Source organism: Syngnathus typhle, linkage group LG13 (assembly GCF_033458585.1).
Source record: "Syngnathus typhle isolate RoL2023-S1 ecotype Sweden linkage group LG13, RoL_Styp_1.0, whole genome shotgun sequence".
NCBI classification, from domain to species: domain Eukaryota; kingdom Metazoa; phylum Chordata; class Actinopteri; order Syngnathiformes; family Syngnathidae; genus Syngnathus; species Syngnathus typhle.
Genome location: NC_083750.1, coordinates 7,490,096 through 7,511,802, shown reverse-complemented (window position 1 = coordinate 7,511,802; position 21,707 = coordinate 7,490,096). Strand labels below are relative to the sequence as shown.

The following is a 21,707-nucleotide window of genomic DNA, read 5'->3' as shown; positions in this document are numbered from 1 at the left end:
TGAGATTGTTAGCCGCAAAGAAACGCCCATTGTGATGAAGCATGTCACCATGTTGGTGAACTCTGACCTCAGCCACATCGTCAGGGTGCGATCACGTGGACGTGTGCTAAGAGATCGGTAGTGGCGTCGTCAACAACGTCCAGGATAGAGACGATTGGAGCATTTACAATCTTCACATTCGGCTCACGGCACCTTACACACAGGTGGCGTTCGGTCTCAATTCCGATCGACGGAAAATTCACAGGTCGACTTCAACCGCCCACAAAGCAGCTGGGGGAAAAGCCAGCTTGGATGTCCAGTGAGAAAGAGTCTCCTGAGTTATTTACTATTTCTGCTGTCTGTGCGGTTGCATGAATGTTACATGAATGGTAATCATGTGCTCTGCGCTTTTTTTATGCGGTCACGGGAGAGTAGTAGTGCGTGAGTAAAAGCAGGCTGCTAGCGGGGGGGTTCCTCACGTTGTCACATCTCACTCTAACAAGGAGACATGAAAGAGGAAGAGGTGGCAGTGGGATGTGTGGGGAGGCTACGGAAGGAGAAAGACAATCACAAACATGTGCCAGCGCAGACATGCTAGTAACTGCCAACCGCTGTGACTCATAGGGGACGATGGGGGCCGAGGGCGCCTGTTGGCTCCGGCGTCCCGTGGAATCGTGGCGGCGCGTTTCGCAAACCGAGCAGGTGTTCCGTACAAAGATCAGTCATACTTGGAATGGAGGCTTTTGATTTGTTTTGAGGTTGATTCAATTTGGATGCAATCGTACAGCTGTTTTGACTCCCGGACTCCCCCTGTAGGTTTGAAGTGGAACTATTCCAACTCAGCAACGATACAAATACAGATTTTGATAGCAAACTTGATTTCTGAGCTCGGTTATGATGAGAAGGTGAGGCTTACGAGATCAGTGTACATTGCTGCTTCAATCGCGTGGAAGTCAATGATCAGACGGGATGTCATTGGCATACGTTCAGACAAACTAAAAAAAAAAATTAAAGGCGTGGTTTTCGGGGGGGTTTTAAGAACACTGAATCCAATAAACGAGCTCTGGTCGTCTGGTGGAAGCTGACAGGGGGGCTTTTGGCCGCCTGCTGACTTTAAACACATGTCCACGCTTGGAGACTGTGCCCCCCCCCCCCAACACACACACACACACAACTGGACATACAAGGCGGTGTTTCACTTGCTTGAAAAAAAAACAAGTGAAAGCCACTGAGTGGGGAGGGCTTGCGAGGTGAGGTGGTCATCTAACATCCCTCTGCTCATTGCATACTGACAGCTGCTCTAATATTGATGGCTTTTTATTATAGAATCTTACTGCATCTTTTTCCCCGTCAAATGACTTTTTATGAGATTCGACGTGCCACTCGGTGCATAAGTGGACACGGTACGATTTAATGCGACAGCTCCTCACGCCATGATAACTGTGACCTTGCAGTATTAAATTTAACGTTTGTTTTTGGGAGGGTATTATCACTTTTTTTTTTAAAGCCTTTTTTACTTTTAAGATAGTGAGCATTTGACATCTGTTTGCGTACATTGAACTTATATATCGAGGAACTGTCGGAATTTGTGATTCCATTTTTTGGGGGAGCGGATTCTTGAGAAATAGCCACACATTACCAATGGAAGTAAAGTTGTACACATAAATGCGTACCGTCATGAAAATATATCACCTCATTAAAGAATCAGTATCGGAGCACTTTGCAGAGGCACGCTTGAATACTTGACACCTGTCTTTCATCTTCCATTTCAATCTCTCGTTGCCATCAAAGCAATTGATTGATTGATTGATTGAATATTTATTGATCCCCAGGGGTGGGGAAATTCAGGCCCCAGCAGTATTCATACCACAGAGTGGGTATACAAAAGACGCACAAATGGCATGAGCGCAACTCAACAGGCTCTCATAAGGCTGCCACACAACGGCGCCACAAAGAAAGCCAGAAAGTGCTCAAGATAAAAGCCATCAAAGCAAAACAAAGATAAAAGACAAAGGAAAAAAAGTAACTGTGGCCAACCAGCACCCCTCAATACAAGAGAACACCCCAAAACACACTAAATAGCCTCCACGGGGTCCATAGACAGGTGTAGGGGCAGTCCAGTTCAACGGCGCCCAATGGACCGTGGTCGTGAATCGGTGAAAAACATCACAAAGCAGGCAAACGTGTGAGCAGCGTCCTGGGCACCCAGTCGGGTGCACGTGCAGATGGTCACCACGGGGCTAGCATGGCGAAAGTCGTTGGTTCCGACGAGCACGAGGGAGCGGACTCCCCACAGGGGTTGCGGCTGCAAGGCCAAGGCGAGGGACCCGGTCATCACTACCCGGATAAGCAGGAAGCCGCCGTAGAGTTACGCCGGTCTCGACCGATGATCCCGGTCCCAGGAAGAAAAAAAATAATACAAAATATCCGATCCGAAGAGATACCGAGGTGCGGTAGAAGGCACCAGCATCGCCGAATGGACAAAAAGACAGAAAGAAAAAGGAGAAAAGAAAGAAATAAAGAGGAAAAGAGAGAACACTGCTGGGAGGCAGCCACTTACGGCGCCATACCGAAAGAAAAAAATATATATATTCCCTTGGTTAGCGCCATTTGCTGCTGCTTATTAGCTTGCCGTGTTCCCTATTAAATAAAAAATCAGATGGGGGTGGTGGGATTGAGGAAGCGGGCTGCAGCCGCCACCCGCCACCCTGCTGCTGCTACTTAATTTGCCTGTCTTTGTAATAAAAGTCACGCGTTATGAAATGTACGGGGGTGCCTTCCCAGGATGCCTCCTCAGATCAAAGCCTGGCATTTACAACTTTTTTTTTTCTAAAGGCGCATATTAACATATCGGTCATCAACATCTCGGGTTCTTCACTCCTATTTTTGGATTTTAGCCGCCGTTCTGACTTTGCGGCAGACAGCTGCCAGGCGCCGTTAGCGGTTAGCCGTCTTGACTGATGACTTGCGATGGCTCCGCCACCAAAAGTACAATCCCTCAAAGAGACCGTTTCTGTCTCGCTATTTGACTTCAATATTTTCCCAAATGGCTGGCGAGGCTCGTAGGGCGGTGGCGATTGGCGACAAGGCAGCAGTTTGAAAAAGCAATAAGTTAAATGCAGTGACTTGGGCAGATGGAAATAAACCCCTTTGTATGAAAATCACAGAGAGATTGGGCTTTGCGGCTCTCGGCCTCCACTTGAATTCTATCCTCTGATTTGAAGCCGGGTTATAAGAGAGGCGTACCAGGGTGAACATCAAATCAATTTGCTTTGTCAGCTTTGACATTGTTTGAAGCCCGAGTGTGTATTTGTGTGTCGAACATATATGTTGTAATAAATAGGGATTACGTTGGGCGTTACAAAGTCACAGCACAAACAAATTGCACTATACATAAAAAAAGCCGAATCAAAATCCTCACAGGAAAACCTAATGTATGTTATGTACATATAAGTGCGACATGTAATTTTTTTTCCGATGATGGTTCAACTCTGTGTATTAAACAATTTCTTTTTACTATAAAGCGTTCAACTCCCTGATCAGCCCCCCTGAGCATCATGTAAACAAAATCTTTTTTCTTCTCTCCCCTAGGACGTCACCGCTCGTGGGTCCAAACCGTCACATTTGACGGCCTCTTTGCATGTCACATTTGACCGTTGACCCGTCCGCACACTTGTTGGTCACGTCTCAAGCGGCCACGAGGAGGCTAATCACAGAAAGGATGTTGCAGCAGTTGACAACATTGGGACTCGTCTAAGTCAACCCGAGACCCATTTTTGTGACTATTTAAACAAAAATAGAAGAGAAAGATGATTTTGAGCGTCGTCCTGCTTGCCCTGTACGCCGTCTATGGCGGTGTGGCCTACGCCATGCAACATTACCCCGCGGCCTGGGGACACTATGACGTGTGCAAGTCGCAGATCTACACGGAGGAAGGCCTAGCGTGGGACTACATGGCCTGTCAGCCTGAAGCCACCGACATGACAAAGTACCTGCGGGTAGCCCTCGACCCGCCCAACATCACATGCGGGGATCCGCCGGAAACCTACTGCGCTCTGGTAAGTGACGAGCTCGAACGCACGCAAGCGGCCCTGATGGAGACGAATGAGGATGCCGGTGTGGCGGGTCATGGGCACGCTGGGTGGACTGTTGTTTCCAGTAATGGAGATTAATGAACATGCCAAAGCCCTGAAGTGCACATGGGTGGTTGCGCATGAGTTACACAAAGCCAGCAAATACTTTGAACCCCTGCCGAGACACCAATCGAAAAATTTTTAGCGAAGTATTTGATGTGCAATTCCGCTATTCAAGCTCACAGTCATGTCGAAAGATGCCACCCGAACATTTTGCTACATCTAAGGTGCCATGTTAGTGGAGAAGTATAGCGTGTGATGTAAGATCGGAGTAAAGCTTAGACAGGCATGTAGATGAGACTGCTTGTAGGGTTGATGCCAGAGAAAGCAAGGTGGTAAACTTCTCAAGATGAGGCAAAGAAAGGTGAACATCACTAATGCCAGTGGTTAAAGTTAGTGACCCTCAAACTATTGAAAAGAAGTGCATACATTAAAAAAAAGAATCTGTATGTCATTGGACATTTAGTACCTGGAAGTACACTAAACTTTAGACTAGCTGAAAGCAGGTCTAAGTTGTGGCGCAGATGGAATAGTTCAATTTTTAGGAATTTAATCAAGGTTCAGGCAGACAAATTCTGTGCTATGCTGATGTGTGGCCGATGTTGTCGCATTATATGCATAAATATAAGCAACACGAGGCGAGAAGGTAAGATGGAAGCTGATGGATTTCAAATCTTCTCATGTAGAAGAGATGTGATGCTAACATATAGCTAAATCCCTAAATATTCATTTGCTGTTACATAGCCCCAATAAAATGAAAACTTTTAATGCTAAAATCTAGCATCCAGACAACTTGCACGGACCTCTGTTGTAAATTTTAAATGTTCCTCTTGGTCATCACGGATAAGCCAAAAAAAAAAAAGCCACGAGACAAAGCACTGCACTGCCGCGCATTACAGAGAGCATTGCTAATAGAGTGCTTGACCTTAAGAGAGTCTCATTGGTTATTTAGTGGCTATTGTCAACAGAGGAGCCACAGGTTGCGTTTATCTGCACTCCTAATCAAAGACGGCATCAGCGTCGGGCAGCGCAGAGGCGCATAAAACACGCTCCGAGCAAAGCTCTGTTGAGAGCTCCCGCTCGTAAATATTTACCAATTAAAAGCGTTTAAAAAGAACCACGGTGGTGCTGGTGGCTCCAGATGGCACTGAGACATTTAATGCCACTGTCGGATATAGCGGGGGGGGAGAGAGTAGGGACGTGCTGAGGTTTACATCAAAACAAACGGCAGACAAAAATTAAGTAGCTCCGAGCTTTAGCGGGGGATAGACGAGACAGCTTGCGGTGCTGCATAATGATGAAGACACAGTGGAAGTCCTGTCAGGGGAACAAAGTGGCAACCTATCCAAATAAAAGCAGTAACCGCATGAACAGATGGACTCAAATGCATGACAGCAGTCACGGAAGAACCAAATAAAAGTTCCTGGTTTACAAAAAGAAGGGCAACACAGCTGCCAGATGAGAGTCCTTAGGAATTAGGAATCTAGCAAAATAACAAAACAGGAACACCGCAAACTAAAACCATTCACAGCACAAACTGATTAAAATGCACAACACCGAAGATGCAAATCAAAATCTCACAAAAATCTTGTCAAGAGAGAACCCGGAGGCCAGGAGTAACACGCCAAAGAGCTCTTTTCCAACGCAGGGGTTGCGTTCCCTCACTTAATGATGCGTGACGTGCGGTCAGAGAATCTTGGATGGATCATCACCCTGCTCGGTCTTCACTTCCAGTCAGCTCGTCTATTTTTTTTCGGTGCTTGAAATAATCATGACTTATGGAGTCCGCCATGGAAGGGCTGTTTAATATTGCAACAGTACCGATCTGGAAACAAATGAGCCGATCAAACCGATACATTTGTTTCAATGCAGGGCTATACAACATTTTCTCAAAAGTGACTTAACAACGTTGGCAAGTATCACGATTGGTGGTTGACAAAAGGGCAAATGAGGACACGAGATCCGCCAGTGGAGATAAACCAACGAACGCCGGCTTTGAGTTCGGTCGCCGTCTTCCTGCGTGTTTCTGCGACGGGCGCTTCTCTTCCGACGTCTTTTGAATCCAGCCGAGTGGATCCTGATAATGGTGCTAAACTTGATTCCGTTCTGTAAGAATGGATGAAAGAGCGGAGGCTGCCAGTTGGGCACACAGTCCCCCCACAGAGGCTTAGAGATGGAAACACGAGATGAGAGCTGTCGCTAAGCCGCCGGGAGACTGAATCGTATTTATCGTTTATCCACGTGAAGAATGGCTTTTATCGTCTTTTTGCAAATCAACTCTTCAGTCTTTAAGGTTGATTGTTTTCTGTGTCAGTTCACCTCAGTAGGGGGATGGTTGTACTTGTGATGAGAAGTGTTTACGTGGTTGCAGATATTTATCGGTTCACTTTGATGTCTCCCCCTCGTCAAAAGAAAGGGATATTAGCTCGGGGATCAAGCAGAGACCAAAATAACGTTAATCAGTTGGCCAGCGGCGGCCACCCAAATGTATGTTGATCCGCGTCTGCTGGGAGCATCAATAAAAAAGTGTTTACCGAGAGGTGATAAGTTGTCCACAAATGCTTTGATATAAGCCATTTACGCAATCAAGATAGTCAGAGTTGCGAAATATTCCCTCAGTAGTAGTGAACAATTGTTTTGCAAAAATGTTCAATTTTTATATAAGTGTAACTTCCAACTTTTTTTCTTGGAAGTTGAACGAACTTTTTTTGGAAAGAACCATATTGAATCCTAATCGGAATGAATCGTATCTTATCTTATTTTACTATCATGTCTTGTAATTGCAGGGAACAGTATCGCACGGTATTGGAATGCATTGTTTCATAACATATCGTAAGTTTATGATCTTATCGTATCATAACATGTATTGTGAAATGTCGTCCTTATATGACGCTATGTCTCGAACCGAAAACCAAAAGAAAAAAAAAAGTCGAACCCTTTCGCTGTTACTTTTATGATGATGATGGGGTCACAAGCATGCTCTCGAACGTCACACTTTTAAGTGCTCGCTAAATCAGTTTAGCAATGCCCCGCCCACCTTTGGCCATTCTCGGTGAGGGCTCTAGCCAAGATTCACTCATCCATGTTTGTTTGAAGACGGCGAACAGTTGGAGCGTTTAGCAGGCCGTCACCCCCCCGCCCTTGACTCTGTCCTGAACTCGCAATGCCCGGCGCATCATTGCCGCACGGCTGCCCGCCGAGACACCGCGGTGACACGTGACATGTCCCCTGACGCCAACAGGGGGAGGTAAAGGGAAGCGTCGTTTACGCTTTCACTCGCCTGCCAATTCTTTTGTCTGCCGCCTCGCTTTTTAATTTCCCTCTGCCTTGTTTTCTGTCAACTGATGATGCATAATATCCCGGCCTGAGGTTGGGCACCGTGGGTGAGGTGAGGAGCTTGACAGGTGATATGTCGCCATTATTCGCAGTTATGCGTGACAGGTTAATTCTTGGGACGGTTGTAGTAAATACAAAGATGGATGGCTAATGCAAGGAGATAGCAGAGAGGGGAAAGTGATGATTGTGTGTGTGTGCTTTCCGGACTGTTTAACACACTCTACTTTGCTCCACTTGCATAAATTTTACTTTTTGAAACGACTCTGTGGCTTATTATTTTGCTAATTGGTGTCAATGTAATTCTGTTTTTCCACAAACTAAAAGAGCAGAAATGAAGTCAATTGGTGGCAAGGTTTTTACTTTCTGGATCTAGGTTTCTGTCAAATAATGAGGTGCACTGTTCAATTTACCCAACTCATAGCTCACTTACTACTTCCTGTCAGGCATTTTGCTAATGACATCATCATCATCAAATGCAAAGAGCTACGCAATGAAGACCAAATAGCTCAAAACGCACACGCAAAAATAACATCGTCACTAATTTATTTGTTTTTACATGGAAATGACTGCTGTGCAGATTCTCCCTTAACAAATTCAACATCTTTTCCTCCTCTATAAGGCATACATTTTAGATCAAGCTAACAAAAGACTCATCTCAGCCACCTTCCCTGCTGTGAGCAATTATCCAAAGGCAATCCTCTTACTTCACTGTGACTCAGATGCTGTTCCACAAAACACTCGCATCGTCTGGCGGTGGGGGGAAGAGAAAAAAAAAAGCCTGGCACAACTGCGTCACGGCTGAATTGTGCTTCTCACACTTGGCTAATTTGACATTTCAGTGATGAGACAGGCATTCCTCGACGGTGACCATCATTCACACCCTTCAATCAGAGCGGTTTGTTATGGTGATACGTTACAAATTAATCCCTGACCTTCTTGAGCTGCTTCCAGCTCAGTTTGGATGACACATACAAACTTCATAACGGGATTTTTATTTATTGTTCAATGATCGACTAGGGGGAAAAGATCCGAAATGAGTTTTTCAAAAAAAAAAAAATTATAGATAAAAATTTTTGTCAACTCGTCAGACTGCTTGCTGTTTTTTTTGGTGTTGGAGAGGAGGGGGCTGGGTCAAGCAGGACAACGTTTGAGATGTTTGCAATGCATTCACTATGATGTATTTTTCCAAGAGAAAAATCCCGCACTAGGTGGAGAGGTTTGAAGCCAGAAACGGTGGCAGAATGACAGGCAACTGTTGGGAGCTCGCTCAGCCCCTCAGCCATCACGTTGTCAAGCCACATCGATCTGAGAAAGACCAAAAAGTGTGTCGCGCATGCGAGTGCGTGTGTGTGTGTGTGTGAGCTCAGGCCAAAAAAGAACAGGAGAACTGCCTTTTTTTTGGAGGGCGGGGGTGATTTTTATATGATGCTGAATGAAAGGCTGACATTCGAGCCTTGCTTTATACCACAAGCTGGCTGGCATTTGAAATTAATAGACGGCTCTAACAAGCATGCAGATTGACATGGCGAGCTGGTACAATAGCTGCGCTATTTCTCTCACTCTCCATTTCATCTCTTTGACAGCGACGACCGCTCTGATTTTCTGGCCTTTTGTGAAAGGGCTACCACCAATTAAATAAAATGTGAAATATGACCTGAAGGGTGTGACATGCGATGGCAGAAGAACTTATTTGTCGATCAAGTATTTTTTGCCGAAAAAATTAAAAAATGTGGACTCCGCCTCCTCCCCAACCTTGACAGTGGTGAACTTGTCACCTCCGTCTGCATGATCGGCGCACGAGCATTGGCGCGACTTTGGTGCTACTTAGCGTTTTGAGTCTCTAGAGACGCGACAGCTGTTCGCCAGCATCCCTGGAAGCAACGTCGCGTAAAAGAAAGCAAACTTAAATTGACAGCAGTGCAGAATTGTTTTCACCCACGGTAATGTAATGTCATATATTGGACGATATCCATGGTGAAGAAATAAAATTACAAGCACTGCACACAACTCAGAAACGTAACATGAGCATTCAGGGGAAATCATGCTGTTCCAATTAGTATCAAATACAAACATGTGACAGGACGATCAGCGGTCGCCGCGGCAACAACAGAGATGCCTGTCCCATTAACAGTACATAAAAAAAAAAATATGACAATCTAATAAGAGACAATGATGGTGATTTGGCACAACTTACAACCAGAGTAGAGATATTTGGGTACTGATTAAAGCAAAAGGTTCACAGTTTGATACACATAAAATGTGACGCTGTTTTGGGGACAGGAAAAGGACAACGTTTATGCCAAAATCACCCATTAATGTTTAGAAAACAGATGGAAAAGATGGCTGTCCCCTTTATATGTTATATCTTTGCGATCAACTTGACTAGCTAGCCACTCAACAGGCAACGGTTTATCGAGCGCTTCGCAACGAGATCTAGCAAAGAGAATTAAGCAGCCCCTCATTAGCGGAACGTTGACGTCTATTGAACCCCAAACATCAGAGAGACTCTAATCCTGTACGCACAAACACACACACATACACACCCACAGAGTGATCACATAAAGAAGTTTGTTTGTACACACAACAGTTAGCCCCGCTATGATCATGATAAGCGCTGATAAAATGCGACCCGGTGGGATTGTGTCACACGAGAGATAATCAGAGCGCAAGTGTTAATTAATACACAACTCGATTCGCCTTTTGTCTGCAGTCGCAGACCTCGATTTGGATTTATGGGACAGCGGCGGAGGTTTTCTTATTTGGCTAGGCATCGACTTCAAAGGAGCAGACTTGGAAGCGGTGGCGCCCTCAAAGGGACTACCTCAGCGAGGCCTACGTTTACGTTAAAAAAAAAAAAAAGGGGCATAGTGCTTGATGTGCGGCAAATGCAAAATATGATCATGCCGCGAGATGTGTTTTTGTTGTTATGTTTCGATTAAAACGTCAACGCCGATAGCGAGTTACGGATGTCACCTCTGCACCCGACACTTGATGTTTGTCTTTTCATGTTGCGTTTGTATCCAGATTCACGCCCAAAAATGATTTAACATTAAACTGACTTAATGTTAACGTGACTTTATTTTTGAAGATACCTTCTTTGATGTATAGGACGGACTACATCAAAGCAGACATCGTTTGATTTAATTTTCAAAACACAAGATGTCTGTCTCATACTAAGTGTTAGCATACCTCGCAGAAATCATGTTGAACTAGTGATCTACAAACATGAGATACGATATAATGGTCACTAAACTCGAACGGAATTTCTAAGCCGCAAACTTAGCCAATATCTTGACGCCGATTCCCACGCGACGGTTTAAACGCCAGCGATAGGATCGACCAGCTTTTAGATTGTCGCTGGTATGTGTGGATGTCATCCATTTTGGAATCGTTGAGACTTAAATGGAGTTGCTTTTTGGGGAGCGGGCAAATGGAGCTTGCCTTTTCAACTGATTAGGACTTCATTGTGATTTCATCAAGTGGCGCTTGATTCGTTTGCCGTTTTTATTGTGCGGGATCAATTCCCACTAGGAGGGAGATGATAGAGAGAAAGGCGCCATTTGTCAAAGTCCTTGGGGTGTGCAATTCGTGGCAGAAGTGTGGCGGGGTGCATGCACAGGTGTCATGTGGCAGGTTGAGAGGTGTCAGGCCGAGCGGGACGACGGGCTGATTAATCCAGCAACACCTCTGCTTTCACATCCAATGGAAGATATTTTTTTCTATAGCCCTCCCTGGAGGTTTTGCAAAAAGAGTTACGCTCAATTTCAAGACTCCTGAGTCATTTTGCCATTGCGCTACCTGGCGCATAAAGGATGTGATCCAAAGCCCAAGGATATTGTAACCAACAAATAATCCTAAAAACAGCTTTTCGTTTTCAGTATTGGAGGTGTCCGAAATAATAACTAAAAAAAAAAACTTTTGCGGATGACTGCAAGTTGTACATAACGTGTTTTGTTTTTTGGTTTTGGGCGCACATGAGGGTTGACACGAGTTCGGAATCTCTTAACAATTGCTGCGGCTTGTTGAATTGTCTTTTGAAGTAGCTTTTGTTAACAATGTTATTAAAAATGTTGATGTACCAGAATCATCAAAAGATATTCAAAGCACCCCCAATAAAAATCCAAAAGGAAATTCAATTAGATTGTGCGATAGTCATAAAACGATCGCCGGCAGCGATATGATCACCTATAGAGTCTAACAATCCTCCGTGGAAAAGGGCGAGGTGATATTTTTTCATCTCTGGTGCCGCTGACCTGACTGCAGTTGAAGGATCAAGCTGAAGGGGCTTATCGTTTTCCAATAGAAGTCCCCCCGGCACAGCACCGAAGCCTCCCCGAGTCTACAATGACCACCGAGGCTATCGATCGTCCAGAAGGCGGTGTTTTCGTTGTTAAATAACCACCGCGGGAAATCCGATTGAAGGTTCTGACCTTTTCCGCGCCTCAGCCATCAGAAAGAATTCCAGTGCGGTGGGCGCGTTGTAGCCCAGAGTAAATAGTGTCACTTACTGTTGGATGGGAAAAGGGCCTCTGGCTTTATTGAGCGTTATTAATGGAAGGGACTTTTGTGAAAGGAACGAATCCCCCGCTGATGCTGAACGGGGCTTCCTCGGATAGACTGATCGCTTCCCCGAAGGCCCAAAGTGGTGGCGGGTGACGAGAGGATGATTATGGATTGAATTTATGACTGCTTCCCCAGTTTCTTCTGCCGACACAGCGATGCAAATGTCTCCCTTATTTACTTATTTGCGCCTCGCTGTTCGATGGGGAAATTGCTCGTCGTTAGCCGCAGACATGTCGGGCTCGGTGAGAACGACAAAGGAAAGACGGAGACGGAGGAAGACCTTGGGGAAATCACAGGTTCTGCAAAATGTTCAAATAGAAAAAAAAAAACAACACTACCATTTAATCACATGTGACAAGCTTGCGGGTAGCTAGCTAACGGCCTGGGTAAAAAGTTAAGGGAGTAGGAAACTGACAAATGTTAGGATCTACTGTAACTTGGAAAAGGGATTCCAAGATCTTCTCTTCTCCCAAAATTGGATTTTTGAGTTTTTTCTTGCCCAGTCAGGGATTTAGCTTAACAAATTGGAGGACTTGACGGCTCTGGCTGACAGTCCGACAAGCCCAGAATGGGAATGCAAACAATGGAGAAAGCTGCCAAAGTATAAACAGCAAGAGAATAAATCGATGGACTCAAAACTATGAAACCTGGAAGTCAAAAAGAAGTCTTTTTTCCAGAAAAAGCTGGTCGAGACCCACTGTGGTTGAGTCTGATCGAGGCAACAACAGGAAGTAGAAACCTACCAAAATAAAGCCAGCAACAGCGGATGGTCTGAATTGAATCACACAAAATCCAAATCAAAGTATTTTGTTCACTATAAGTTGGACAATAATGGCTAGGAATAAGAGTCCAATGGGATGGCAACAAAAACACAAACCTGCAAAACTTTGACTCAAATATTCAACACCTGACTCCGGAGATTTAAATCCAAGGCACTCGTTCACAAAAGGTTGGACAATACTAGCTACAGATACAGACAAAAACCTCCGAAGATTGTTAAAGACGAACAAAACAGCAATGAATTATTTGATTTGTCATCCTCTATACATGCTCTCTGTTTTCTGCCTCCTTGGCCTCTGAGCTGGTGCGTTGGCGTCTCAAGAAGAGAACACTTTTAACAGATTCCTTGGAAACGGGGCGAGCGGAAAAGGTCTCCTTTTACATTCCTCCCGCTGCCGTCACCCTTATTAGCCTACTAATTGGATTACGTCACGCGCCTTTGAGTCAGCTCGCCCCGCAATCTTGCCGCTGTGTGGCTTTGTTATTGACTCCCCGCTGAAGAGCAAGTGGCTGATAGCGTGGGGTGGCTACAAAAGGAAATAAGAATGAAGTGCGAAGATCTGTATCAAGGCCACGGGGGCGGAGTCATGCATGGAACTTGCTTTAAGCATGAAATAGAGCATCAAATAAAATGCCTCTTAAGTTGAATAAAGGGAAGCAGCAAGTGACTTAAGATAAAATGGTCCTAAAAACGTGCAAAAAATAATAATTCTCGGAAGAGCTCAGTCCAACCTAAAAAGATAGCAAAGGCAGTGGTGTCAACTACTAACATTAGCTGCTAACGCTAACCACTTTTGTTGAGATGTCTGATGATGTTCCTGGAATCTGCTCTAGCCACTCCTCCAGTTTGGGGGTCACTGCCCCAAGTGCCCCAATGACCACGGGCACCACCGAGGCCTTCACTTTCCAGGCCTTCTCAAGCTCTTCTTTGAGGCCCTGGTATTTCTCTAGCTTCTCAAGTTCTTTTTTCCTGATGTTGCCATCGCTTGGTATTGCTATATCCACTACAACGGCCTTCTTCTGCTGTTTGTCCACCACCACAATGTCCGGTTGGTTCGCCATCACCATCTTGTCAGTCTGGATCTGGAGGTCCCACAGGATCTTGGCTCGCCCATTCTCTGCCACCTTAGGGGGTTCCCATTTTGAACTTGGGGCTTCCAGTCCATACTCTGCACAGATGTTCCTGTACACTATGCCAGCCACTTGGTTATGACGTTCCATGTATGCTTTCCCTGCTAGCATCTTACACCCTGCTGTTATGTGCTGGACTGTCTCAGGGGCCTCTTTGCACAGCCTACACCTTGGGTCTTGTCTGGTGTGGTAGATCTTGGCCTCTATTGCTCTGGTGTTCAGAGCCTGTTCCTGTGCAGCCATGATGAGTGCCTCTGTGCTGTCCTTCAGTCCAGCTTTTTCCAGCCATTGGTAGGATTTCTTGATGTCAGCCACTTCACTTATCTGCCGATGGTACATCCCATGTAGGGGTTTGTCCTCCCATGATGGTGTCTCTAGCCACTCTTCCTCTGTTTGCCATTGTCTGAGACATTCACTGAGCACGTCATCCGTTCGGGCCTTTTCCTTGATGTACTCATGGATCTTGGCTGTTTCATCCCAAACAGTGGCTCTCACACTCAGTAGTCCTCGGCCTCCTTCTTTACGGCTAGTGTACAGTCTCAGGGTACTGGACTTAGGGTGGAACCCTCCGTGCTTGGTTAGGAGCTTCCGTGTCTTGACATCTGTGGTCTGCGTCTCTTCCTTTGGCCAGAGGTTGAAAGTTTTTTCATATAATAATTAAAGGGTTCATTTATTTCACATCTACAGCCATAACAAATCTTAAAATGGCTGTTAAACTGTAAAGGGGGTTTTACTGCTTTAACATGTTTTAAACATCCTTTGAGTTCCACCAAGCTTAAAAATAAAATTCTTCTCAGTATCAAAAGACAAAAGCAGCGGGTAAAATAAAAACGTAACGGCGAGCGCTTATCAGTATTCTTTGCAGCTATCCTCGCCGCCCGTGTCAATCTCGCTCATAGAGTGAGTGAGAGTGAGAGAGCAAGCGATAAGCGTCTGAGCGTTGCCGAAATGATTGTTCTCACCTTTAGATAATTCCACCGTGTAGGGTGTCAGATGATTGCTGATTATCGAACGGCTTTACAGTGGATGTGAATGTCATCAGCACTTAACCTCATTGTTCCGGGAGGGGCCAGGGGTGAGCAGAATGTCAATGGCAGTGCGCCTTCTGATCTTTCTCACACACACAAGCTCTGGATCTTACTCAGACAATTGCATCGAGAAGCTCCGCACATTCTCGCACCACACATACAAATAGATGCCTGTGCTACACACAAGTAGACTGGAGGGGCATGAAAAATACATGGGACCCCTGTGTTTTATAAAGAAAATAATAATAATAATTTGGATTCTAGTCCTGTCTCAGGGCTGAAATACCACACAGGAATATCAATGACAGCAGCAATTTGGGTGGCGGCGGAACGCTAGAATGCGTGGATCCGCAGTGACATCTTAATGAGCCGCACTATAGTGCGAGCTTTAGCAAGTACACGTGGCGCTGAATGTGATCAAACGTGCTTTAGTCAATACTGGCGGGAGGAAGATAATGTGTTTTTTTTTAATGGCGAGAAGTAGGGAAGAAGGAATTACATTTTGAAGTACTGCACTGGGATTTCCACTTTACATAAACACGTCCCACTTGTATTTCTTAGTTTTTGCTTTAAAATGGCATCTCATTATAAGAATGTGTGATTTTGTAAGGGCTGCGTCGAATATATATTATTAATTATATATTATAAATAAATGGTATATTATGCCTCCAGGTGTCATGTGGCAGGTTGAGAGGTTATTAGAAATATATTTTATATAGATTTTTTGGTCTTTACAGCAAAAGCATAGTATATATATAGTAATCACAGTAACTGAGAGGATGGCACTTTTTTCTTGTCTCGACAGGAGAACCCTTATATGTGCAACAACGAGTGCGACGCAAGCACCGAGGAATTGGCTCATCCGCCCGAGCTAATGTTTGACTTTGAGGGTCGCAACCCCACCACTTTCTGGCAGTCCACCTCATGGAAGAAATACCCCAAGCCGCTGCAGGTCAACATCACGCTGTCCTGGAACAAGACCATCGAGCTGACCGATGACATTGTTCTCACGTTCGAGTCGGGCCGACCGGAGCTGATGGTCCTGGAGAAGTCACTGGACTACGGCCGGACGTGGACGCCCTACCAGTTCTATGCCACCGACTGTTTAGACGGTTTTACGATGGAACCAAAGACGGTCGGTGACCTCACCCAGCGCACCCTGCTGGACATCATCTGCACCGAGGACTACTCACGGGGCTACGTATGGAAGAACGACAAGACGGTTCGCTTTGAGATCAAGGACCGCTTTGCTCTATTCGCCGGGCCTCGCCTGCACAACATGGCCTCCTTGTACGGCCAGCTGGATACCACCAAGAACCTGAGAGACTTCTTCACCATAACCGACCTGAGGATTAAGCTGCTGAAGCCGGCCACTGGCGCCACCATGGTGGACGAAAACAACCTGTCCAGATACTTCTACGCCATCTCTGACATCAAAGTGCAAGGAAGGTGAGAAACTTTTTACTTTGATTACGTCCTGTTAAATCTATTTAGCTACATTTTAAGGGTGCAGTAGGTAGTCAGTTTAGAACAAATCTGAATTCCTAACGAGGTGATGTGAGTGCATTGTCTTGTAAATATTCTTCTCCGTAGAGAAAATCAAAGATCAATTCATGTTTTTATGTATCCATGCCAACGTCACACACTTGGCAAACCCGTTGAAATTGAATCAACAGCGCCTCAGCAAATTGGTTGAAGACGCCATTAATCCCCAATCAACTCCAGTAATTGTTTTTTATTATTTTTTTTTAATTTGCCTCGATGTAACACCAAACACTTCACACGCCCATATAAACGATTCACTTACCTTCTGTCAACAGAGCTACGACTCCCTCCACGCTATTGTTCGAGCAATAAAATGCACTTTTACACAACATTAGAGACATTTAATTAGGACAAGGTAAAACGCCTCTGCTGCTGCGGGTTGCTTTTCAGGGGAATGGAAACATTGTCTTCACGGCGTAGGAAAAGAGCCCTCAAGATGGTCATAAAGCATTGGCAGCTGCTCTCCAAACTGGAGCGGCTCTGCCAGCCTGGCGTTTGGTTTATGCGAGGATAACTAGGCTAGTAATGACCCATCAGAGGGGCCCCGAGGTGAATTGAAACAGTTAGTCGCTAATTGTGATTCCGTTGGCAGACGAGAACCATTAGCGCATTGGCAAATTGGCAGGAGACTAATCTTGTAATTAAGACAGTTTGCGGATGATTAAATGGTAATCACCGGGGACGTGTTGGTGGAAATTGGGGGCGGGGGGGGGCTGAGTTTTCCAGGTTTTGCTCAATTTCAGCTCAGCCCGTTCAATAAATGTGATGTTAAAATGGCGTTTCAATAGAGCAAGACACACTCAAACCCGAATAAATGACGCAGGGATGACTATCACGTATGCAATAGCATCTCCCACCAATATCTTATTTTGCCTTTCATTAGGACAGAAAATTGTAGATGGGTCAGGCAAACAAGTGATTCATCCAATTCTACCCACTTGACTGCTCCTGGGCATCAAATGCAATTTGCCCAGCAAAAGCTTGGCGGCGTAAATTGAAATAAAAAGTACGAACCGCTTGTGTCCAGCGGTGGATCAGCAAGTGTAGAAGTGGCTGATTAGACTTCCCAGCAACGTCGGCAGCCCTCCAGCTAGCAGCCGATGTGATAGCCTTATCACAGTGTGTCAGCGCCTTGCAAGAAATCCTTGTATGTGCTGATAAACTCTCCATCAGGCATGGAAGGCTTCCCAGAACCAGGTAACCTGTAGGTAGACATGGACATGAAGGAGTACCAGCATACGGCATAAATACTTTTTTTCAGCCTTATTGCTTTCATTCTAATTAGACTCTGGGCACTGAATACAAAATACAAAAGACCCATCTTATTGAATGATTCAGTTCATACTGAATCTGGATGAGCAAGCGTAAGGGATCATGTCAGACCTTTGACTGGTTTCAGTACAGAAGACGTGATGGATCGTCAGCAACACGATAGACTTGGCGTATTTGGTTCGCTCACTCAAATAGGTGGACTCAAAAAAACACCACGGACTCAAGATGATTCGGTTCAATCGGCTCACCGAGTCGAGTCAGCGGACTCAATGGAAACATTGGGAGATGACTTGGTTCACTAACTTTAGTCAACAGACTACAGAAACACTCAGTCGAATCAGGTGACTGACTCCAGATATAGGACTCACCAAAAACACATAAAATTCCACTAATTTGGTCGAATTTTTGGTTCCTTAGCAATTTTCTTCTTTTTCATCCCTGAGTTGAGTCATACGCCGCTGACATTCTGATTTTCTTTTAACCTTTATAGAAAAGGCAGCAAGTGTTTTCTTTCCCCTTCGCCAACTTCTGTAGCAAGGTTAGTGCCGGCTATTGATAGCATACAAGAAAACCTTGAACTGCGCCGTCTTGTCCCACCTTTTCTCATTTATTGATCATGTCTGCCGGCTAATTAAGACCTGACCGCTAGCGGCTGGTTGCGCGGTCAGAGCTGTGCAAAAGGGGTCTGGTCGGGGGGCCTGGGAACTGTAGAAGCAGCTAATCCATAAGCTGTTAATGCGCAATTGCGCTCATCCCCTGCCATGTCATTCCCAACATTGTGTCTTGTTTTATTCCCCGTCTCTTTTGACCTTTTTTTTTTTTGTTTTGTTCGTCCTTAACCCTGACCCATCCTATTAACGTGACGTTCCAAAGAAAACAACAGCTGTTCAATGTAAGCCTTTGTTGTTTGACTTCTCTTTCAAGGACAACTCACTAACACCTCCGATTACGATTTTTCACAAACGAGGGTACTCAGAACGACATTTTTCTACTGTAGTTATATTTTAACCGGCGCACTTTCAGATTTTTATGCTAGGCTTGGTTCATCCTGTCAAACCTTTTAGCAGCTTTTGTGGTCTGACAATTCCAAGTTAGCATACATGTGTTAAAGAAAAAAAAAAAACTTAAAATGGTTGCCTGAGAGCTCCTTAATCAAAACAGTGACTTGACAGTGATTGAAAATGACGACTGCGTGCAGGTCTCTGTGGCTCCACCAAAGGGTGAAGTGAAAGTGAATTACTCCCGTACGGCGAGCAAATGATGACACACTTGCGTTTGGATGGCAAGCAAAAGAAAGTGAGCGTGAGTTGAAGTTCTGACGTGTTCAATCATTAAACCATAAGGCCACTCATTATTGAACAGGACAAAGCCACATCAGAAGACCCCAACGTGCAAATTTGCAACATCTACGTGTTTCTGCTGACGACGTCTCTCTGAGGATCGGTCACATTAGAGGAGTCATTTCAACTCAAATGGATATTTAAATTTGCCAGCTTTGCTCTCCTGAGCTTTGTCATTTTACATTCTAAGTGTAAAATGATTCAAGTCTGCCAAGAAGCCTCTTGGATAGAAAGTAAAGTATCTCCCTCATCTCTATCCAACATCAATAAGAAATGGTTAAAAACCAAGTGCACTACTCAGCTGTGACCAGCAGAGGCACTATTGAGTCACTTTAAACTACTTTGTTAGCACTTCTGTCAGAAAGTAAATTTCATATGAAGGGAAAGCCCTTGTCTTTCTTCTACGGACTGACTGATGTATGTAAGGCACGGCTAGCAGCCGCCCTTACTGAGCAAAGCAGCCTCCCATGGCTCGCATCCTCACCTATTCTCTCTCAAGCCGGCGATGGTCAGAAGCCGTAATGCGTCTCCATGCTGTATAAATGCATAGTGAAAGCCTCTGGAAGAAACATTCCCAGACATGACACTCGGAAAGCCTTGCATGTTCTGAGAAGTGATAGATCTGACAGATACAGGAAAGAGGTGGGGAAGAAGAATCAAGGAGAAACCTTAGCCTTGTTGAAAGTTTCCAAAAATGTCCGTGTGTTAGTGGGACAAACTGGAATAACTGAGAACTTTTTGACATCTTGTGAGAAGATGTACCGCATTCAAATGGTGAAATCAGATTTTTTAAAATGCCTCCGGAGGGGCTTATGGGTGTTTTTCACACAGAGACAATGGAAATTTGCATCAGATTTGACCAAGGATGTCTATATGTAAACACGAGGTTCCGTAAAATTACAGAAAATCCACACAGCATTCGAAACTGGGGTCTCGGGCCTATTCATTTCTGCTTGCTTGAATTCCTATTTCTCATACAAAATGGCGACTTGAATATAATGATTTCGACCTCTAAGGTTCCTCGATTATAAATATGCAAAAGGTGTTTAATTTATACACTGATTTCATTTACAAAAATGAAAAAGTAGAGGTGGGCCTGAGGTCAAACGTACAAAAACGTGTCCGTTTTGGAGAGTTAGAATATCAACGGCGTTAACTTTAATGAGCTCAAACACGCTCAGAGTTGACCCGGTCACTGCAACATGACATGGTAGGTCGGTCGGTCGCTGCCCGCAGAGGTTTGTGATCTGATCGCGCTTCAACAACCGAACTTAAGTTGGTTGAATTGTGTACTGAATTGCCATCATATCAAATTTAACTGCCTCAAAATAAACGCCACAAGGTGGAACCAAACTAACGGTTTTGACAATGTCGCTCATTTCAATTCACGTTCTACATTTGCAAATGGCGATGAGATTGTGTCAGGGAAAAGGAAGGACGGCAAAGTCACCTCATTATGCCGCCATGCATCACCGTGAAATTGAGCCGTCCGATTAGGCTTGTTTCCGTCGCGCTGCGCCGTGCCCGATTTTTGTCATTCTTCTACGTCCCATGTAATATATCTCGAGATGATTGTGTGTGCCAGACGGATCGCAAGTTAATTCGACGCACTCCCAATTTTAGGTTGGGCACAAATTTGAATTTCTTTGCCTGGTGCTGCTCCAAAGTTGTGATTTGTTTCAAAGACAAGTAATAACACGCTTCAGAAAATCTGCATCAAAAACTTTGAGAAGGTGAAAGAAGAAAATGAGTCAGCAAAACCAATGAACATTAAATCTACTATGCATGCTTGTGCACTCACCTGGCACAGATTGAGACACAACCGTTCGGGTATCAGTTCCGTGCTCCCGTCGTTTTAACAAGATTAACAAACACCTCGCGGCGCCATTACTTGCGGGAACCGTGACGTGAGAATTCAAGAAGCCCCCCGGCCCTGTTTGCCACCCTACTTGTACGACGTGATCGTACACCACGTTTTGAAATGTCGACTGCGGCCTCCAGAGATCAGTTTGTGTGATATACAATTTCCACGTCTATTATTTACAAAGGCAGCCCGGCTTTAACGAGCGCTAATTAAACGCTGGAGACTGCCGAATGACTGGCAGTAAACATGGCAGCATGTGACAGGCATCTGTAGTCGGAGGAGAAGAGGGGGGGACGAAGGGGGGGCTTCCCACCTCCCGACCCAAGTAACGCTGCTTGGTTGTGCGGACCCGCACTTGAACCTGACTTGCGAATTCTGTCAATCACACCGGCAGCAGCTGCCATGGTTCACTGGGCACGTACTGAGAGGATTGTGTGTGTGTGTGCGTGTGTGTGTGTGTGTGCGTGCATGTGAGCATTTGGGATTAGCAAACTAGCGTGTGCCGATTTCAACAAGTAGCAAACATTTCTGTCATGAGTTTGTTGGCTTATTGCGAGCAGGAGGAAGATAAATAAATGCTTTGCTTTGTTAGCTGTTGCTCGGCACAAATGCAATTGAATTGTGAGCAAGTAACTCGAGAACGGTCTGTGAATAGCAGAGTGCGAACATTGCCAAGGACAATAATTTATTTCTTTATTCATTTTCTACATGGAACAGTAAAAATCATTTCAATCTG

At 45.0% G+C, this 21,707-nt stretch overlaps 1 protein-coding gene and 1 long non-coding RNA gene across 2 annotated transcripts in view; one reads left to right on the top strand and one right to left on the bottom strand.

Annotated features, from left to right (window-relative positions):
• Nucleotides 1-21,707, top strand: part of LOC133165200 (netrin-G1-like) — a 35,225-nt gene that overhangs the window by 1,372 nt on the left and 12,146 nt on the right. The window contains exons 2-3 of the mRNA XM_061294694.1: nucleotides 3,571-4,037; nucleotides 15,756-16,399. Coding sequence (XP_061150678.1) covers nucleotides 3,789-4,037; nucleotides 15,756-16,399 — 893 coding nt within the window. The 5' untranslated portion in view covers nucleotides 3,571-3,788. The remainder of the gene's footprint in view (nucleotides 1-3,570; nucleotides 4,038-15,755; nucleotides 16,400-21,707) is intronic.
• Nucleotides 1-21,707, bottom strand: part of LOC133165219 (uncharacterized) — a 52,417-nt gene that overhangs the window by 21,398 nt on the left and 9,312 nt on the right. The window contains exon 3 of the long non-coding RNA XR_009717530.1: nucleotides 17,510-17,697. This is a non-coding gene — a long non-coding RNA (uncharacterized LOC133165219). The remainder of the gene's footprint in view (nucleotides 1-17,509; nucleotides 17,698-21,707) is intronic.